The sequence below is a fragment of the Rhea americana genome, unplaced genomic scaffold (assembly GCF_003343005.1).
Source record: "Rhea americana isolate MKP2758 unplaced genomic scaffold, rheAme1 scaffold_124, whole genome shotgun sequence".
NCBI classification, from domain to species: Eukaryota; Metazoa; Chordata; class Aves; order Rheiformes; family Rheidae; genus Rhea; species Rhea americana.
This window is the reverse complement of record NW_028185306.1, coordinates 683,901-704,362: the sequence shown is the minus strand read 5'-3', so window position 1 is coordinate 704,362 and position 20,462 is coordinate 683,901. Positions and strand designations below refer to the sequence as shown.

Here is a 20,462-nt window from a genome sequence, read left to right as displayed (position 1 = left end):
TGTAGCTGGTGCTTGGTGGGATTTCTCATTTCACAGACGAGAAGCCTTCCCACAGGCTTCACAGAGGTACCCGGACCTGAACGCCAAGCGAGAGATGTGACCCAGCAATGGGCCTGGCCAGGGGAACMCTTCCAGCCCAGAGGGGCACGTCGGAGCGCATTTCCCTGTGCAGGTCTATTGAGCTGAAGAAGCACAYGGAAAACAGGTTACTCTCAATTCAAAAATCTCTCCGCAGAAAATGAGAATTCTGAAGGGAGATAAAGTATTTTGCTGAAAAAGTGAAAGAGCTAGGGAAGGCTGCCCTTTCCTCACAATCTGACTTGTGCAGGGGCGGTGCAGCGGCAGCGTGCGGCTCTACGTCCAGCTCACCCAGGCACAACACCACCAGCCCAAAGAAACTGGGAGCAGGGCTGGCAGGCGAGCAAACCTAGACACACCGCAACTGCCTTCAGTAACTGCAGATGAAGTGGAGGAACCCACTTCAACATCCAAGGATTTCTTTGAAACGACAAAAAGACGTGTACGGGAAGCACAGAGCCCTGAAATCTATTCTGTTTAACAGCGCTACGATAATGACTTCAGCAACGTAGAAACCCAGCCCGCGCCACCGCCGCAGCCGCGGCTCGGCCGCGACCGCCGAACCGGCCCCTGCCGCGAGGAGCCGCCCGCGAGGAGCCACAGCGCCCCCGCCCGCCCGCAGAGCGCCTGCGCGGGAGCGCGCGGGGCTCCACGGCCCCCAGGAAACGGTCGTAACGGCCGGGTAACGGCTGCGGCGCTCGGCGTGCGCCACCGGCGGCCGCGCGCAGCGGGAACGGCACGCCGTTTCATGGCTGCCAGGCGGTTCGACACGAAGAGGTATACAGGCTTATGAAAATTTCTGACAGGAATTAAACGTGGGGTTGGGAGGTGGTTTGTTTTTAAACTTCCACATGCAGATAACCCTACACAGTAATGAGGGCATAATCCAGTAATGTAATTAATGTCCATCTTGATTAAAAGCAGAACACCGCTCAGCTCACTAAATGCAATCATATCTAATTCAGTAGTATCCAGACAGCTGTTAGATATTAAAGAAAATGTTCACTAATTGAGGAATGAGTTATTAATCACTATCATACTGGAATTTACAGAGACACAGAAGTCACTCAGGGTATTTCTTCTTTCAGTAGTCATTCATTTAACTTGGGAACAGGAAAAAAAAGTGCCAGATTTCCATGGATAAACCACACAACAAAATAATAAATAGCAAACAGTTCAAAACTAAGTCATTTGAAAAGTATTTTTTCAGGCTATTCATCCAGCACTTAAGAATATACTTAATGGAAATCAAGATCAGTATGTTAAACCTTTCGCAAAAAAAGATCTAACAGTATCATAACAATAAATCCATTACTATTAAGTGTTACAAAAAGAAATTAGAAACTATTTCAAGTTGCTTCTTTACATGGCTAGTAATGATAATTTCTAATCCTCATTATCTTAAGAAATCATTTACTTTTAAAATGAGCATTTTTTCTTTCTCYAAAATTATACCCAAAAGGAAGCAGCATCTATCAGAAGACTGTGTGGAGAATTCAGGTCTTGAGATTGTTGGTTCAAATCTAACTAGGATATATAGCAAGTTCAAATGTCCCTACAGACAAAACCAAACAGTAGGCCTACACAATAACAAAGTTGTAGTTTCTTTACTAAAAGGAACAGATGTGCTTCTTAACATTACAGTTCATATATATTGAAGAAACTCTTTAACTGTATGACACTAACAGAACATACAACCAATTTCAAGAGTTTTAGAATTTTATGAAAAAGCATCTTCACTAATGATTTGATACTGAAATAATCCAAGAAATCATTTAGATTGACACACAGTATTTGACAGGATGTATATTGTGCAAATAAACAATAGTGTGAAGAAACAATAGTGCAATTGTTCAGGCATAGTTTGTCAAAAGCGTTTTCTTCAGTAATTACTTCACTATTTAAACATTAGCCACACTATAAAATACAGAAAACACTTCTACTATTACTATAGTAGTGTTGTCTGAAGCCATTTTTATACCTCCTGTAGCAGTCAGTCATCTACGGTCTCGCTTAACTCTGACCTTACTCTGAGCTGGAAGCATCTTACAACTGATACATTCAGTGCAAAAGGTTATAAATATCTCTGAAATGTTACAAAGCAAGTTTTTTTTTTTTTTAAGTGTTTGTGGCTGCCTTCATAGGATAAAGGAATAGAAAAGGGCAGCAAACCATTTTAGCTTTTATAGTTCATCTTTAAAATACTGCTGTTAAACATAATACAGTTTGAGCTGCACAGACAAGCTTATTTTACATAAATACACAAGTCCAGATTCCCTAGATGAATACACACAGAGGTAGCATGAAAATAGCTTTCAACTCTGTTTTTGCATCCACAGTACTGGAGTAACCATGTATCAGTCTTATTTCTTCTGAGAATGAAGGCATTGGAGGAGCTTTCTATATACTTTCAGAATGCAGGAAGGTCCCCAAAACTTCCTTTTCCTCAAGCCACACACTTCTGCACTGGCAGCTAAGAATGCTGCAGAAGGAGAAGCATCAGCTTTGGTAACTCCTCTAGTATAGTGCCATAGTACAAGAACAACATGGAAACGTTGAGTGATCAGAAATTAAAAACAGATACTTTTTTAATCTGTCTTCTGGAAGATTTTTCTGATATAATCTCCAAACAAAAACAAATCAAGTAGAATACTGAAAAGCAGTGCTGTAAAAGGAAGTGAGATTGTCCAGTTAGAGTAATAGTTAAATACTACATTCTGGGAGTAGGCACCTGAACTATTCTTTTCTGAATGTAGTTTTTTCAGTGTTCTGCATTTTTTATGTATCTGCAAACATATCCTCTTTCCTCCTATATTTAACATGCTTTAGTTATTATTTGCCTTAATGTGCTTTTATACTGCAAAGTTATGTCTATACATTACAAAAAGGAACAGAGACCAGAATTCAAAAATATAGTTGTAATCTGAAGCCACAAATTAGAACTTTTATGTTGTGTAATAGAAATAGAGGATTTTACTATACTAGGAAAACATTGATGTTACAGAAAGAACACAACAAATCTAGCCAAACCAATGGTACTGAAGGAGAATACTGAAAACCAACTCCTATGTTGTTTCTGAAAACACAGCCCTGTTGTCCAGATAGGATAGCACTATATGACCACTTTCTGTCCTTGAGATGTCAGATGTGTTGGGAATAGCAAAGACTTTATTTGAAAATATTCCAACTCTTCCTAGAGATAAGTATGAAATACAGGCAAAAGAGGAAGAAATACCAAGGTAAAAGCAACCAGGAGCCAGAAAGAATTTGCAGTGAGAACCTTAATGGCAGGTATCTTCCAAATCACTCTTACATATGCAGATCAAGCAGTGAGTGAGCACTGACAGAATGTACTTTATGGCTAGGCTTTCAAAACAAAAACAACAAAAGCCACAAAACATTAAAACCTTCAAACAAGCTCTSCCACCACTTTTTCCTCTCTCTACTGTGGAAAAGTCAAAATTTGATTAGACTTCACTTCTAAGCCTTTCTATTCTACATTAAAAAAAAACAAAACAGAAACTTATTTATTGCCATACCATTCTATGGCATGAGTCTTACCTAAACCTATGTGATTAAGTTGTTCAAACAGAGTCCAGCTGTGGTCATCAATATGGTGGTTCTTCAGTATCAACAGCTGACATACATCCCTGGCTGTTATATCACTTGGTACTTCCAAAGCTCTGCCAGTATCATCTTCACTATACACTTTAATTACCTGCAATAAATAGAAAAGCTGAAATAATCTTAACAGTAATCTTCAGTTCAGTTAGTCCAGATATGTTCCTCTGTCAATTTCATGACTGAGACAAGAACTTGTATGCATAAAATGCAATACTAAAAACAGCTAAAGATGCAATACTAAAGACATAATTGAGTGCAGAACAACTGAGCAAAGCATATGCATTCTAAATTTGGCTGCTGGACATCTTTTGTCACATGACACTACACAGATTTGGGCATCCACTTTAAAAAGAAGTTGTAATGGAGAGGCAGATAAATATGGTGAAACTCCATATCCTTATATAAGTTAAGGATAAAACCACAGAGGATTAACAGCCACATTCAAGAACTTTATTAATGCAAAATAATGGAAAGATTTTCTGTAGTTCAGAGAACAGCAATCAAATTCAAGATACTCATAATTCCATAGACGAAATGAGATTCTGCAGAGCTACTTCAAATTTTGACAAGGAGTTAAAAATACATATATATGTACACGCACACACACACATATATACACAGAACCAGAATGTCATACATGGAAAAGAATTACTATAATATGTAGAACCAGCAAAGTAAATATAATGTTGCATAAAATGTATACACAAAGAACTTGGTACAAAGTAGACAGTTTTTGTCATGTTTTATCTCAGTAGTTTTTCCAAATTTCTTTACTCTATTAAGGATGTTGGAGGGAGGACAGAGGGGAAGAACGCAATATAAACTTTCATGACTTACATCTTTGACATCTTAACTTTCAAATTGCACTAAAAAAATCATATTTTTCAATATTAGTACACATTTTAGAGTTCTGAGAAACGGCTATGCATTAAGTTCTTGAAGAAGTGAACCTTGGGCTAAATCTGTTTATGCTTCAATGTTAACTAAGAGGCTGAGAAAGTTTCACTGTGTACAGACTGTTGGAAAGAAGACATGTCAATTTAGATATTTTTTGTTTTATTTTGTTTTCTGAAGGATCAAAGACATTCGGTGACTTGGATGGTATTGATGAAATTCACTGTTTCCCTATCTGCATTAAGTTCTGCACAGTGACTAATCTCATTAAAGTCAGCGCAAAAGCTTTTCTGATGTAACAGTAGAAAATAATTTCGTATTCCTCAAAATAGTCAAGAAACTCAGTTCTCTGTTACGCTTTTTCCTCTTTCTCATTTTAAAAAAGCCAGACAAAAAACAAAACAGTGAAAAATACAGAGGCTCCTGGCACTAGGATCAACTCTTATCTGTTATACTGTATATTGAAATATTGATGTAGTCCCTAAAATAAAACAGATGTTTGAAATTTTATTGTGAACAAAAACAGGCAACTAACATAAGAAGTAGGTGTAGAGGATTTGATGCGACATTAAACATGTCATAAAAGTCTTCTAGGTACTCAGAAACACAGCAAGTGATGGAGTCCAGAAAGCATCATTTTTACTCTTATTTTCTATTTTCAAGCAGGTATTTTTGTGTGAAAGTCAGTTAAAAATCTTTGAAATKGGGAAGTGAATGCATTAATTGATTTCTAAGAACAAGACTTACTCTGCAATATTTACATTTTTCTAGTAGCATGAAGTAACACTAGAGTGAGCAACACACCATCTTGCTTCCCTACCAAAACTGTTGAAAGTCTTAATGCAGTGCAGTGCCTGTAGTGTACTGTGTCAATGTGCAACACTAAGCAGTGCACTGGCTTGTAATAGTCTAGCGACAGTAGCAGGGACCTTAACACAGGTTAAATTACCCTACCAACAAAGCACTATCATCCTAATGACAAAGGGCCTCCAGATAGGATGCTCTTAATTCATTCCAGAAATCCTCCTCTTCATTTATTCAGTTTATGCTAGAATGTACATCCATCAGTGTACACWACACAACTCACCTGAAGTTTACTTACCAAACCTCCATACCACTATAAACCCTTCATTAATTATCAAGACATAAGTTCCTACTTTAAAGACAAACAAGCACGTTATTTTAAGTCTGCCCTCAATTGCTATTGTACTGAACTAATGCTCATTTTGGGCATCCGATAAACAGTCAACAATGCATTGTTGTCCTAATGGGTTACGACAGCTCCTTTGCTGTTTTGTGCCAAAGCTGGTACTCAGCAAGGATTTGCAACTGCATCTCCTGCAGCCTGCTTAGCTCCCACAAGAAGGCAAAAAACCCAAACCTCAGGCCAGCTCTCCCATGCTGTCTTAACACTACAGCAAGCGAAATAGATTCCATTTTTAAGCACATGCAGATTAAAGCATTAATGGCTTCACTCCTTTCCAAGAAACTGCATTTCTCTAGGGAACTATATATACAGCAGTTTCAGTATTGGGACCAGCATATTAAATCAGCATGAAATCCATGCTGATTTCCTTTAACATATTAGCTCATAAACAATGAGAGCTCAGAAGTTTCCCCATGAGGTTCAGCCACCCTTGCCACAACAGCACCCATTACCAGGGATCAGCAAACATTAACACCAGATTTCTGAGTGGTGAAAATCTCCCTCTGTTTGTAGATGAACACCCTCAAAACAGAGCCTTCTAYGTAAAGCGGGCAGGTCTAGCAGAAAGGCTGTCCAAAGTCTCCACAAGCCTATGCTATGCTACAGCCAAGTACTTGCATTTAATAGGAAAGGAGACCACATCAATAGTGAATTAAATGATCAATATTGGTGAAACAACAATGGGTGACTGCTACAGTTGGTTTTTATAAGATTTATCCYCTTTGGCAGTATTCCCATTGTTAAATAAGTTAGACTGGTAGCAAAGCAGTCTGCTTGCCGTATGGTCTTGTTTCATACACAGCAACTTACTTAGCAAACCCCTGCCTCAGTCACACAAAAATTATGTTCTGCAGTTCAGAATAATCTAGCATTAATTTTTTACRTTCCTGCAGTATTTACAAGGATTCAAAGGTAACATTAGAAGAGGCAACTGGCATTGTGAATGAGTTATATAGTTGAACAGACAGAAAAGCACCCCATGACCTTAAAGTATGTCCTATTCTGGGCAGTACTAAAGCAGGGGGACAGCCTCATCTGCCTGTCCAGTAAGTGCAGTGTAAAGTGCTGGAAAAGAGAGGAAAATTACAGAGGGGAAAAGAAGCAGAGAGAAGTACAGTGATTTTTCTGGTATTCTTCAACATTCTTGCAATAGGGCCAGGATGAGAATCCAGCTTTCCCACATCAGTGCCCCGGCTAAGGACATTGCCAGCATGTACTAGCAGCTACAGTTTTCTCCAGGTACTCATCAAGTTAGGTGTTGTGCTTGTTTTACAGCAAGAGCACGTACAGCCCGTGCTGAGGCCCCTGATGGAAGAACTTTTACAGAAATTCTTTTTAAAGGGGTTAAGAGTTGCAGTGCAGATGACTAGGCTCTTATTGCTGAAGAAATAGAAATAGACTTTTTAAAATGCTGTAGACAGCAACACAAGTCATGATAATGAGCTGCCTGCGGCCATTCAACTTGGGGAGAGGGAAACCTTGAAGGTGGCCTTGGACTACACTAGTACAGCTAAAACAAAACAAAACAAAACAAAACAAAAAACAGAGTTTGTATTCTCTGTGAGTTTCCTCACTTGGCTTTCTCAGGATCAGGAAATAAATCCTGCACAAGCTAGGACAACTGATTACCCTAGCTCACAGCTATGACACATGCTACCTTATAAAACACAGAAATGCTGTGCCCTTTTTCTGTTCTTTACAAGGGATCCAAATACAGCAAGAGACAGCAGACAGGCAGTCACCTAATAGACCTTTCTGAACTTTAGTTACTAGAGTTTTAGTTTAATGAATTAAGTGTGATAGTGTAAATCTAATCAGGTTAGAGTGACCTTTGAGAGTTTTTTTAATTAAAAGTCTGCATTTTCTGGTTTCTGTTTGAAGCAGAGTCTCGGGTAGGATTTGCTGGCAATGTATTTGTTCTAAGGGGAGTGAATTGCATGAAAGGGATCAATGCAAAGTCTTGTTTTTTTCCTGGAAATGTGTGGCAATAAATACTCCTCCCCAAAACAGATGCAGAGTTAAAGGGTGGCAGTATTATGTTAAAGATGCAGTTATACAAGCTTCTGATAAGGATGAGAATGCCTGAGTGACCAGACCACACTTTTTTTTTTCTCTCCCCCCCTTTCTCTCTCTCTCTCTCTCTCTCTCTCTCTCTCTCTCTTTTTTTTTTTCCCAGCTATCACTATTCCTTATGCTGGCCAGTCATCCTCACCCACTTCCATTTTTTTCTTGAAAAATTGTCTCAGAAATAGCACACAAGAAAAGAGCTGCTAGTTAAGAACAAGCTGTCATTACTGTTTTCATTAGCATACACTCTCAAGCTTTGTCCTAAAGCAAACTATGTAATTTGCTTTGACTATACCTGTTAGCAGATTGTGAGATAAACTTGCCTCAGTAGTGCTCAAATTTTCCTCTTTCCTAGCTTAGTTTATAAATATAGAGACTTTAGTTCTTCCGAAGGCTAGAAAAAATAAACATCTCAATAACCTCCATTTTAGGCCAATGGAAATAAGACATCAGCARCTCTAGGATCTTCTTATGAGAGGAAAGCACAAGTTGACCACAACAAGYATTAAGCATTTTCATTGCCAGTGGGGCCAGGTAAGAAGATACACCTTTCCTATACATCCTCTTTCCATTTTTCAATATCTTAAAAATCAGTACGTGAAATTCTTCCTTATGCCTCCAGAAATTAATTTGCTAAGAAATCTTATTTCAAAATAAATTTGTTTGTATATTGTTTGTATTTCACTAATTACTTTAACTCAGAATGTAAAATCAATATGGACAAATACAACTAGTACTGAAGACAGAAAAGGTAAAGCAGGCATTAGCTATGACACTAAAAAATCAGAAAAAAATATCAAAGCTCTGTAAAAGGAGAAAACTATATGAAAGCATAAGGTAATCAGTGTGGGAGGCAGGACCATACTCCCTCCAGCCTGCCATACTCAAACATCATCTCCACTACAATAATTAAATAATGCTTATCGCAGACGTTTAAGAGGGTGTCCAAGGCTGATTCTTCAGAATTTTCAAGCCATCTGTTTTGGAAGCTCCAATCTGCAGAAACTATACAAACATATGGAAAGACCATACCCTGCCCTGGAGAGTTTCAAATTTCAAACTAAGTCCTGAAGTGTGAAAAAAGTCAGGTACAACCAAAAGAAAGAAAAAATTACTTTGCCTAAACTCAGCACATAGAGTCCATATTTAGGTGCCTGTATCCATCAAAAGGATCTGACATTTAGATGACCATTGCACATTTTGTACTTATATTACAACTTCAGTCACATTTATGTTAAATGCACAGTTATTGCATGCAAAACCAGGGCTTAAAAAGTCTTACACTCCAGGGTACCTTACTTCCCCTGAGATCCTGCTTGATACAGTGCCAACCTCTGTCTTTAGTGTTAACTAACAGGCTGTTTGCCTGGAGCGTTTGTTCTCTGACTTCCAACCTTGTCCCCTGCCTGACCAAGTTTTTTTACTTATTGATACTAGCAGAGAGAAATGGAATTTGGAGTGTATTTGAACTACAATGAAAGCACTTGGAAATTTCTAGCATTTTGAACTGTTTTATGACTTCTAGCAGTAACCTATCTTGTTTKTAAGGATCATTTCATGAGAAACAGGGAAATCCTTCATTCACAAAAATATTTAAGGACATTATCTAAGACTAATAAAAAAAAAGATTAACAAAAAAGTCTTGGCTAAAGTCTACTGTCCTCATTATCAAACATGAATGCAAAAATTTCCCTTTAGATATGCAGGTCTACAGCTAAAATGCCAGCTTCCAGTATTTCCTCCAAAGGGGAGGCAGAAAGGATTCTCACAGTTTGCAGAAAACTAAATCTGTCAAAAAAAGAAAAAAATAGTGCACAATGACAAAATCTACCTATTCACTGTAAAGCAATTAATCTCTCCATCACTGCAATAGTTAAATTCATAGGACCTTTCAGAAATTCGTTACAGAAATATTTCTGTGAGGAATGGAGAACTGAAACGCAGGCACAAAACTAACACAGCATTCATTAAGACCTATCCATATTTTAGCTACCCAAATCCAAAATGGTGACTATAAATCTCTGTCATACATGGACTGCCTATATCCCTATCAATCTCAGGTTGGGGAAATTTTAAGATCCTATTGCCAGCAAGATTCTGTAGCTCAGATTTCTATGCAAGATCTAATCAAAATGCTTCAATTTCTTCTCAAGGTACAAAACAGAAAAATGATCAAGACCAGCCAAGATGGGCAGATCGCCCACTTTAGAAATGATATCTTTCTGAAAAGAAACTGTCATCTTTTTCAATAGAGCCATCAAGTTTGTTAGGAGAAGTAAAGAACCTTGTATGTTTTGTGAAGACATATATTAAAGATTTGGGAGATCAATTTTAAAAAATAAAATACTCTCAGACCCAAGTCACTGATTAAAAGGACAGCAAATATGAAAGAATGAAGCAGTTGTCTGAAGTAAGAGGGAACCATTCTTTCAAGCAACCAAAAGTGCAAATTTTATACATACTTCTCTATTATTGATAGATTGAGTTATGGTCCCACAAGAAGCATGAAAAGATGTAAAAATCAATAAAAATCAATTATGTCTCCACCTTGCAATGAAAATAAAGTACCAGAAAGGAAGAACAAAGTCTAGGAAAATTGGCTTTTTCCTGCCACAACCGAGACTAGAAAAGTCTCATCTTGCTTCAAAGAGCAGAATTAACATCCATTTCCAGCCTTTATTCAAATATAAGACTACCAACAAGCTGGATTTCTTTAGCAATTCATGAATTTGTTGCCTCAAAACACAAGGAATTTTTCTAGATAAACAAAACAAATATTCTGTTAGAATTCAGAATGTATTCATAAAATGTTTAAATTCACAATAACAGTATGGGCATATTATCAAACAGAACAATTCCTGTTTATTTTCTGTAGCACTAGCATACAGTAGTCTATGCTGTATAGTCCATAAAGTCAGCTCCCTCCCAACTCCTGCTTAATCCACCATAAGACTATTCCATCAATGGAAACCTGAAAAAATTTTAAAAAGGGGATCAAGTAACAAAAAAAAAAAAAAAAATGACATTACCTGTAGACCAAAAAAAAGCCTGATTCACAGCTTTAAAATATGTGTTTTCCACCTGACTTTGGGAAAGTCCATTTAGTCCCTCAGGTTCCTTTCGTAAAACGGGGCAGGGGAATTGAAATCTGTTTCTGTACAGCAGGATAACAGATTGAACTCATTAAGATTTGTAAAGCACTTAGACTTCCTCATATGACTACTGCTTTAGATGTGTAAATATGTTGTATTATAAAAAGGAAGGTTAAATTATGCAGATCTCCAAATTATACTAAGCTATGTACAAAAATATGCTAGCAAAGTTCTTTCAAATGAAGGTTATGACAATCATATTATGATGTTAAAAAAATGGCAGAATGAGGACAAAGCTGACATTTAATCATTTCAAAGACAACATTAGTGTAACTGAAGAGAAACAAGGCTTGAAAGACAACAAGATAGTTAAAATATAAATATCTTTTCAATATTGGTATATTCAATGTTCATATATATATATTTCAATATTGGTCAGTAGAAGCAAAAAAGACTAGTAAAATATTTATAAATCATTTTAGTTTTTTGTATAGGACTGAACAAAAGGCAAGGTCTAGAGAAAGCTACTTCCACACTTTGGAAAATTAACTCATAATACAACTAATTTTTTTTTGAGCAAAAAGTGAAGTTATTCTTAACTATATAATAAATAATACTTCGCTCAGAAAGTTAGTATAAATGCGCAATTGAATAACAAGTGTGCAATGAAATGCACACTAAACCTAGAAAGTGAACGATTTATCACCACCGTCAACAGCCATCATCACAACAAAGGACCAAACCAAGTGTAAGAAATGCAAAGGGATCTATAAAAGCAGAAATCACAATCAGGCCCTTAAAAAGAATACAGATATTCTGTAAGGAAAGCAAACGGGGGGAAAAGAACAATTTAAATAGAAAGTCTCAAATTATTCTGTCTTTCCAGAGATTTTTTCAGACAACGGAGATTCAAAACAAAAGCAGGTAAAGAGGCATTTCAAATACAACTCCTAAGATATGTAAGAAAAACTAAGAAAGCTGTGAGGAAATTTAAAGAACAGAGACAAAACAGCATTGACAAAAATTTCAAATAATAGAATTCTATCGAATAACAGGAATGGAAGAAAATTAGCAGGTTTGCTAGATGATTAAGCACTCAAAGGATCGCCTATACAAGATAAACACACTACAAAGCAGCTAAATGATTTATTTGCATTAATTATTCATACAGGATATGGAGGAATATGTTCCCAGATCTCCTTTTTACAGGTAAGATAAAACTGCTACTTTAAAAAGAGGGGAGATTGAAAATGAAAAGCAAAAACAACAAATAGTTAATAAAAAAGAACATATATGCAGAAATCGAGGCTGAGGCTCAGTCTATTCCCTCATCTCATGTGCATATAGTATAGACTTCTGTTCAGGCCCAGGAAAAAGGAAAAGCCCATCTGCTTCACAGGGCTATTGTGGCAGATTAATTTTGGGGTGTTGCATTGTGAATTTGTGAGTCACCACTCCTAGGCAGATGGGTAAGAATCTAACTAACATTAAATTAATCTTTCTCGTCTTAGCAAAAATCCAGTCTTGTGTTTATAAAAAGTGAAGTTTTTCCCCATCTTGTTGATAGCAGTTACTAGGATGGTTTACAGTAAACATCATAATTCTGAAAAAATCTCAGCAGGTTAATACAATTCACATTGGAAAAGTTGTTGATACAAATCAGTCCTTCAAAAGAAGAGACAAAAATTACAGGGATTAAATAGTAATGGAGTGAAAGACTCCAAAACAAAAATAAACTTGGAACAAATGATTGATTCATTTTTAAAACAACTGGCTACAACTGAGTCAATTCAGACTGTCACTCACACTAACCTTTAAATCAGAGTGGAGAACTTATTTCTTACAGGCCATGATAAAAGTGAGTATCAGGGTTGTTCTGCTGTGTTATTAAATAATGCTAAATGTATACTCAAAAGTATTTGAAAATCCTCTTGGCCCTGTGGAAGGAAAAAGGCTCCCTATACATGTCAGAATTCTAAGTACCACTACTTATGGCAAGCTAATCATATGGAGGGTACTTCTCAGCCTCACTACACAGTGCACATTAMCCCCCTGTTAATCTAACAGTACACAGAAACAGAGATGTCAGCTAGGAAAGTAAAAGATTCATCTTCCTGTCTACTAAAAATAAATACATAAATGAAATCCAGTGAAACTTGGGTAAAATCTTTAAACAAGGGAAAGTAACTGTGAAAGTCAGTTGAAAATGTAACATAATGCAACTTTAAAATAACTACATTTGTAGGTAGGCTCTTCTCCCCTCTAGCTATGCACCACCACCTCTTAAAGTCAAAATTCCCATGCTCTTTTATATAGTTCAGTATGCCAAACCAACACAATTCAGAATWCTGAAGATATTTAGACTAAATGTACATGCTCTATGACCCATTATCCTCACTGGGAGCTAACTTAGCATTCTTTGCAAAACCCACAGACAATTGCTAAACTAACTAGTAGAAACTCAGCTTGCTAGTTTTCAATTTGAAGAGAGAAATACTCAGACTTGGCTTGATTTTTGCTAGAGTAAATATAAGCTTTCGTATTCACATATGAAATACGTGAATTTTATATTCTTTCAACAGTACTTCATCAAAAATCAATTTAGTGCTCATAAAACCAGCTAGATGGGGGGGACATGAGCCCTATTACTAAACTCATATAATTTAGTATCTTCAACCCTCTGCTTCCACATTGCCTGCTAAATCTTAACTTTATATAGCTTTTTTATGTATTGCATAATAATACACAATTTTATATTTTACAGCATATCATAAGAATATTTAAAATGCACTAACCATATCTATATTACTGGTGGAAAAATATCTAGTTAGACAAACAGGACTTAAAAGGAGGGAGGGGATGAAAAACTGTACTAGAGGGTTCAGAGAATCTGACTTGCAAAAGGAACTTCAGCATTTCATTATTAAAAAGTTTTGAAAAGGAAAATGAACAGAAAATATAAAAAGCTTTCAGTGCACCAGTGTTCTTTATCCCCTAAATTAGCAATATAGTAGATATTATCCATGTACTAGTACATCTCCCAATTAAGTCATGTACAAAGCTTGGGCTAGAAAGGAATTTCAGTATAAAGCCACTAAAAGACACCACAAATTTTTGTTTTCTGTGTACAATGAAGTTAAGGGCAGAATGTTATCAGCCTTATGTTTGAATAGCTTGTCCTTATTTGTGTCAAAGTGTTAACATTATTTAAATAAGGCTTTCTGTATTTAATAGTGCAGTTTGTCCAACATCTCCTTCGCTTGTCAGAGATAAATAGAATGCTGTGTTCCAGCACAAGAGAAAGCAAATCTGTTACTGCCACGTTCTGGCTGCACTCTATGTTTCTGAAGAGATAATCAGCTATAAAAAGAAGTACCTATTGTTTCTACTAGGTTTTTCACACCATGTTGCTGGTTTCTCAGTAAAGCAGATCTCTTGCTGAAGCTAAAACTGAGTCTCTGAATAACACCATTAAGAGACCAATTAGTTTCCTATTTCCTTTGCAGCAATGCTAAAATATATATCAAAAAAAATCAAAAAATATTTTTCTTAAAACATTCTTTCTCATCAACTTTTTTTAAAAAAAGAAAAAGAAAATCTGTCTTGAACTACAACACAGCTTCAAAGGTTTCATCATCTATGCATTCTCAAGGCGGTCAAAGAAGGAAAAAAGAACACAGACTCAGTAAGACTAAGTAAGTTTTAGACTTAAGCTGAAGATGATACAGTTTGGTAATTTTCACAGAATTTCTGGAGTGGAACCAGAAACGTTCAGAACAGATATGACAAAGGTTATGTAGGTTAACCCACCATAATAAATAGTTGCTTTAGAATGCTGAAGTACTTTACCATTTGGTCTAAGACCAAAAGAACTGCTTTGCTCGATCAGACTACAGTATCCTTCCAGCCCTGTACCGTCTCTGGGTATTTCCTCCTAGTCACTGGTGGTATATAACAGTAAGGCATAACTGCTGTAGAATAGTTATTCTGACAGAATGTTTTATTTTTCAGCATCTTCAACATATCTTTCATTTTATTCACATAGCACTGTTCCCTGCAGCCAAAGCATAAAATCCAAATAAAGAGTAAATCCAGCAATAAAGCTAGTAAGTCTTCTCAAACCATGTAATACCTTCAACTAGACATTGCTGCTTTATTGCAGAGTGGTTGACAAACTTTGCAGACAAATCTACACCATTACAGGAACACAGAAAAGAAAGGGACCACCTTGGTATGGTATTTAGGCCTCACAATTACAGGCAAAAATTTTAGTCATCTAATGCATGAGACACTCACTAAAACAAGTTGAACAAGAAGATAATTTTAAGTGGAAAATACACTGAGTAGAAATACAGAGAAAGATGTATAATTTTTAAAATTTGCTATATTTGAATGATTTTTACCTCTAATCATTTGTTCTAAAAAGAAAATGAGGTGTGTAGACTGAACAGTCTTCAGTCATACGTAAAAACAGAGAAGTAGCTAGTAAATTTGCATCTCTTCACACACTACGATAACCTACATTCAGAAGTTTTCTGAGTTGCCTGTGTGTTTCTTTTTCTTTTCACCACGTATAAACCATATCCACATCATCACAGATGTATTCTTTTTATCTTACGATTATGCTAAAAGTCTTGTCAAATTGACCGGATGGTGACAGACACTAGTCCAGCAACAGTTACAATCAGTAGGACCAAAAGAAAAATGAGGGCTTGCATAGGCAGCCAGTGGATAATTTGATGAGCTAGTTATTTCTGGTTGTTAAGCTAATACAACACAAGCACAGTCCTCTAACTGCCATTCAATCTAGATACCATTTAATTGCTAATCTCCTGGAAAAGGGAATTACTTGGTTCAGAAAAGCAGTCTAAGCAGTCCACAAAGAAAGCATGATGTTATGTTAGGGCAAAGGTGGGAGGTAGAAATTATACAATAGGCAACAACAAAACAGACTTCAAAGAAGCCCAGTACATTGAGAAATATACAAAGAAAGATGATTCTAGTAAAAAATGAAGGAAAAGTACTACAGCTGAACACAAGAACTTCCTCCCACTTCTCAGTCCTTCATAAGAATCTCAGGATGCCAAATGGAAAAGGTATTAGCAAAGAAACAAAAAGTAGTAGGAATCAAAGATGACTCGACAAGTTAACATTTTTGATGTCTAAGTATGTGTATTGGTAGAGTTATTAGTCAGCAGTCCAAGATACCCATTAGGGCCTGCCAGACAGAGAAGAGAGCTGAAATACTGGACAGAATGCAAATAAGTAAAAGACAGCTTGTCTATTTGGGTTCAGAGCCCCAATTCCAGTAAAATTCTGCCTCTTCAGTGGACAAAGTACAAYATACAAACTCTGGCTTAGTAAAATCTTGGGAATCTTGTAATCTTGGGAAGTGTGACTATTCACATTGCTTTATACTTATCCCTGTTCAGGCACTAAGTGCTGTATTGTGCCAGACTGCAAAAATCATCATCAAAATCCTTGCCCTGAAATAGATAATCATAAATAAAATGTTAAAAGCAACTGAATAAGGGCAACTTTGAAAAACAAACCKTAAGAAGACACCACTAAGTGACAGAGATTAAGATGGGCTAGAACCACGGTAAAGTTTCCAGTGTTAGGAAAGATTTATATTGGTTCAAAAGTCTTGATCACATAATCATGACTCTTTTTTTCCTCCTTAAGACAGTGAGGGTTTTGCTGGGATAGATCCTGCCTGTGTTCCTGAATTACAAGGCAAAAAAACAAGGGGAGAGGGTAAAAACCAAGTTCAGTATCCACAGCAAGAAAATGAGGAAGAAAACTTAGGTCTGAATAAYTCCTTGGTGGAAGGTGATTAATTTTGTTTGAACACCTTAGTGTATCTTCAACTTACCAAAGGAAAATAAAATCTTCAATTTTTCATCTACTTACTTACATATCCTAGCATGCTGAAAGTAACACATAGAAGCAGTAAAATACAAGTATGGGAAATACCTTTGATTTTTAGCACAGAACTGTCAACAACACCAACACACTGTACAGTTTGTTAAGTTTCTCCCTTCATACACAGCTATGCAGCATAGTAAGTGAGGGATTTGCTACCAGTAGAAATAACTGTTCAGCAATGGTTCTTGATATACTTAAAGGCTAGATAACACAGTCTGAAGGTCACGTTCCGACTTTTTAAAGCCTAAATCACTCAAGAGGAAGACTAAAGTACTAGAGCTAGAAAATGGCCAAACACTTTCCTCAATTGATGAAAAAGCTGTTTTTTTCCAAAGGATTTCTGCCAGCAGAAAAGGATTATGAGCAGAGTAGGGCACTAAACACTGCCAATTTCCTTGGTTACTGTATGAAGAATGTTAGATGTTCAAAGAAGGCAAGAAGAAACTGAAAAACATATCAAAGATTTGTTCAAGAACTGAAGAGAGAATGGAGAGAGTGCAACATTAATTGTGCCACTAAACCTTCTCAAACTATACAAGGCACAAGTAATGACCAAGCGTATTAAACCACCGAGATTTTAAAAAACTAAAAAAAAAGGCTTTGTCCTTATTACTCACTCTCTCATATACTCACATATCTATACCCACTTACATGTTAGCAGCTATCTAACATAACACTGTACAATTTACATACCAAGATAATTTAAAATTTTATGTACAAACCATTCTGTGAAGTTCAACTGATTGTAGAGACTGGACTGTCTCTGAACAGAAGAAGAATCTCCACCACAGAGTAGCAGAACCATAGGGATGTATGAAGTCAATCATGTGTGGGATCATTTTATACATAATAAAAATGGCAGGAAGCTTTACTGGTTTCACATTTCTAAAAGCAGTAACTATGAYTGGTCAAACGGTATATGATCACTGTACCAGAATCCATCTTTAGGACTCTACTTGAATATAAAGGGTACATATTCCAAGCAAAAATTGGTCCCAGAAACCTTTTAAAGCATGGTGTTAGGTCTAGATTTATTTGGCAAACACCTTCACCAGTGAGGCAGCTCATAGCTCTCCACTAAATGAGCTCCCCTAGCTCTCCTAGACCAAATCAGACCTCTTCGACAAAGTCCGAAAATACTTGTCTGCCACTCTTCTTTCCTTTCAAGGAAATTGGATCTCTAGCATCACATCAGCTTCTACCAAGAGCAGATAACAAAGTATCTGCAATTAAAGTATGACAAATAACTGAACCCTAAGCAGTTCACAAATTATTTCATAAGTAACATGAAACTTGTATACTCCTTCCAACAAGTAATTGAGGTGGAACAGATACKTGTAAAAATAGAGGAAGCAGGCCTCTCCAAACAAAATGCAGCTATCTTAGTATATACACAAAGGTGGAAGACTTTTCATTGAGCCAGTCCCCTTTATGGCAATTTTAAACACAAATTGCTTTCAAAAATACACTATCAGGCTCCTGAGTTCACTTCACTTCCTTGCCCRTTCCCATATATATATGTGTGTGTGTATATATATACACACACATACATATAGTCTTGCTCCTTAACCTTCATCAATTCTTGTTCAGGCTCAAAACCTTTACTATTTTTTTTCAGTCAAACTCTGCACATCCAATATCGGCACATCCTGATGCTTTTTCCTAGTAATTTATCTCTTAAGATCTAATTCCATACTGAATTCCTGGTCAGGGCCATCTTATGCTTAACCTAGTAATTCCCATTATTTTCTCTCAGGCTCCCTGACAAGTCACTAAACAAAATRCTGCATTAAAAATAAGACTTTGCTCCTAAAGTTTTCCAAACACACTGAGGCGTATTTTACACTCAATTCCCTCATCATCTTCACATCTTTTCACAATGTTATTCTTTCTTCATGATATTGTACAAAAGGCAAAGAGGGCATAGGTGATGTTTATGTATCTTTMAATGACTCCACTCTTCAAACTGTCTGCATGAAGAGATGTTTCAAACATGAATGCTCTGTCTACCTCCAGGTATTTTACAAAAGTTATCAATTTATTAGAATTCTTTGTTTAGCTCATTCACCTTGCATCTTAGGGAACCCAAATGCAAAAATGAAAAAATTGCTTTCATGCTCTTAGCCTTGCAGACAGTCATTGCTAGTTCTTAATGTGATTGTCCTACGTGACSATTTTTGTAGTAGAGGGAATGATTAAAGCAGTGTGTGATTTCCAGCCAGAAAAATAGATGGATTAAAGATGCAAGAGAATCTTGCAAACTGCATGCTTTTATCAGTCCTAAGTTTGAGCAATCTAAACCACATCTTCATTTTCTAATTAATATTTATTCCATTTAAAAGAAATCATGTCATCTCTTCAAGAATCACTGGAAGTGACTCAGTTGTAACAGAACCACCTATATACACCAGCCTTTTAACACTGCGTGACTTAATATTCTATGAAGTTCTCAGCTGCTGTGAAAAAGTAACAAATCTGGTTGTTTCTACAGCTTGTGTCCAACATCAGGTGCATATACATAATAAGTACTCTTCTGTTTATCACATAACTAGTCTAGTAGATTTTGGAGTATTTATCTTGAATAAAGGACTTTTCAAACTAACAGTAAAACAATGTTTTGAATGCATTATGACCTTTTAAATCTAATTTCCTAAAAACATTTTTAGAGGAGTACAAAGTTACCCATACAAAAGATAGGATATTTCTTCTAACTGGGTTGGACTAATTATATGTCTGCTTTATATAAATCTGTTTTTAATAGTATTCAATATGCATAATTCCACAAGCCTATTAGGCAAGTCATCTTTCTGCCTGTGCTGAAAGACCCCTTGGAATCTAAATCAGATCCTGTAGCTTTAGTTACAAATATATTAGTTAAGAATAAAACATGTCAGCTATGAGAAGTACTTCATATCAGATTTTAAAATAGAAGTATGATCAAATTTTGGACAAAGCATATTAGATATTTGTAAATAAAATGAGGAAAAAAACATGCATTCAAAAGAGACTGACAGAAYAGCCAGATTATCACATCAATAACGCAGAATTTTAGCTTTTATGATGGAGAGAAAACTAAAAGAATTACAATTTTTACAGTACCATAATTAATAAAACTAGACTTCAAAAACAAGTAGTGATGACAGAAGTAATTACATAATTACTGGCTGGGAATGATTGCCTAAAATACTTTATGAGCGAATGTGAAGTTCTCTTGACTCTGCAGTGCTAACAGAATATTTTTACATACCAATTTCCAGGCCCTTATTCACTAGAAAAAATAGAAGTTCCATTACTAGAAGTGAAAGGTGATTTTTGCCTTCAGTATCTAAAAGAAATACTGTTCATAATCAGTATCCAGACTAATTGACTTGAAGGTACTATATCAAAATAAGAGATTGTAACTGAATTGGATTTCTAGGTTTCCAGCATTCATGCACACATGTGTAAATTTTGTTTCTGCTTCTCACRCACACACATACCCTTTACACCTTACAAACAAGTCCCTTTCTTGCCTGCTGCCTTTCTTYCCCGCAGTATTCCAGTATCAGGACAAAATTAGGGTAGGGCTGCAG

General features: G+C 36.3%; 1 protein-coding gene across 1 annotated transcript in view; it reads right to left on the bottom strand.

Moving 5' to 3' along the window:
- The window catches only part of GRB14 (growth factor receptor bound protein 14), a 67,771-nt gene that overhangs the window by 27,021 nt on the left and 20,288 nt on the right, over positions 1-20,462 (bottom strand). The window contains exon 3 of the mRNA XM_085325900.1: positions 3,640-3,796. Coding sequence (XP_085182026.1) covers positions 3,640-3,796 — 157 coding nt within the window. The remainder of the gene's footprint in view (positions 1-3,639; positions 3,797-20,462) is intronic.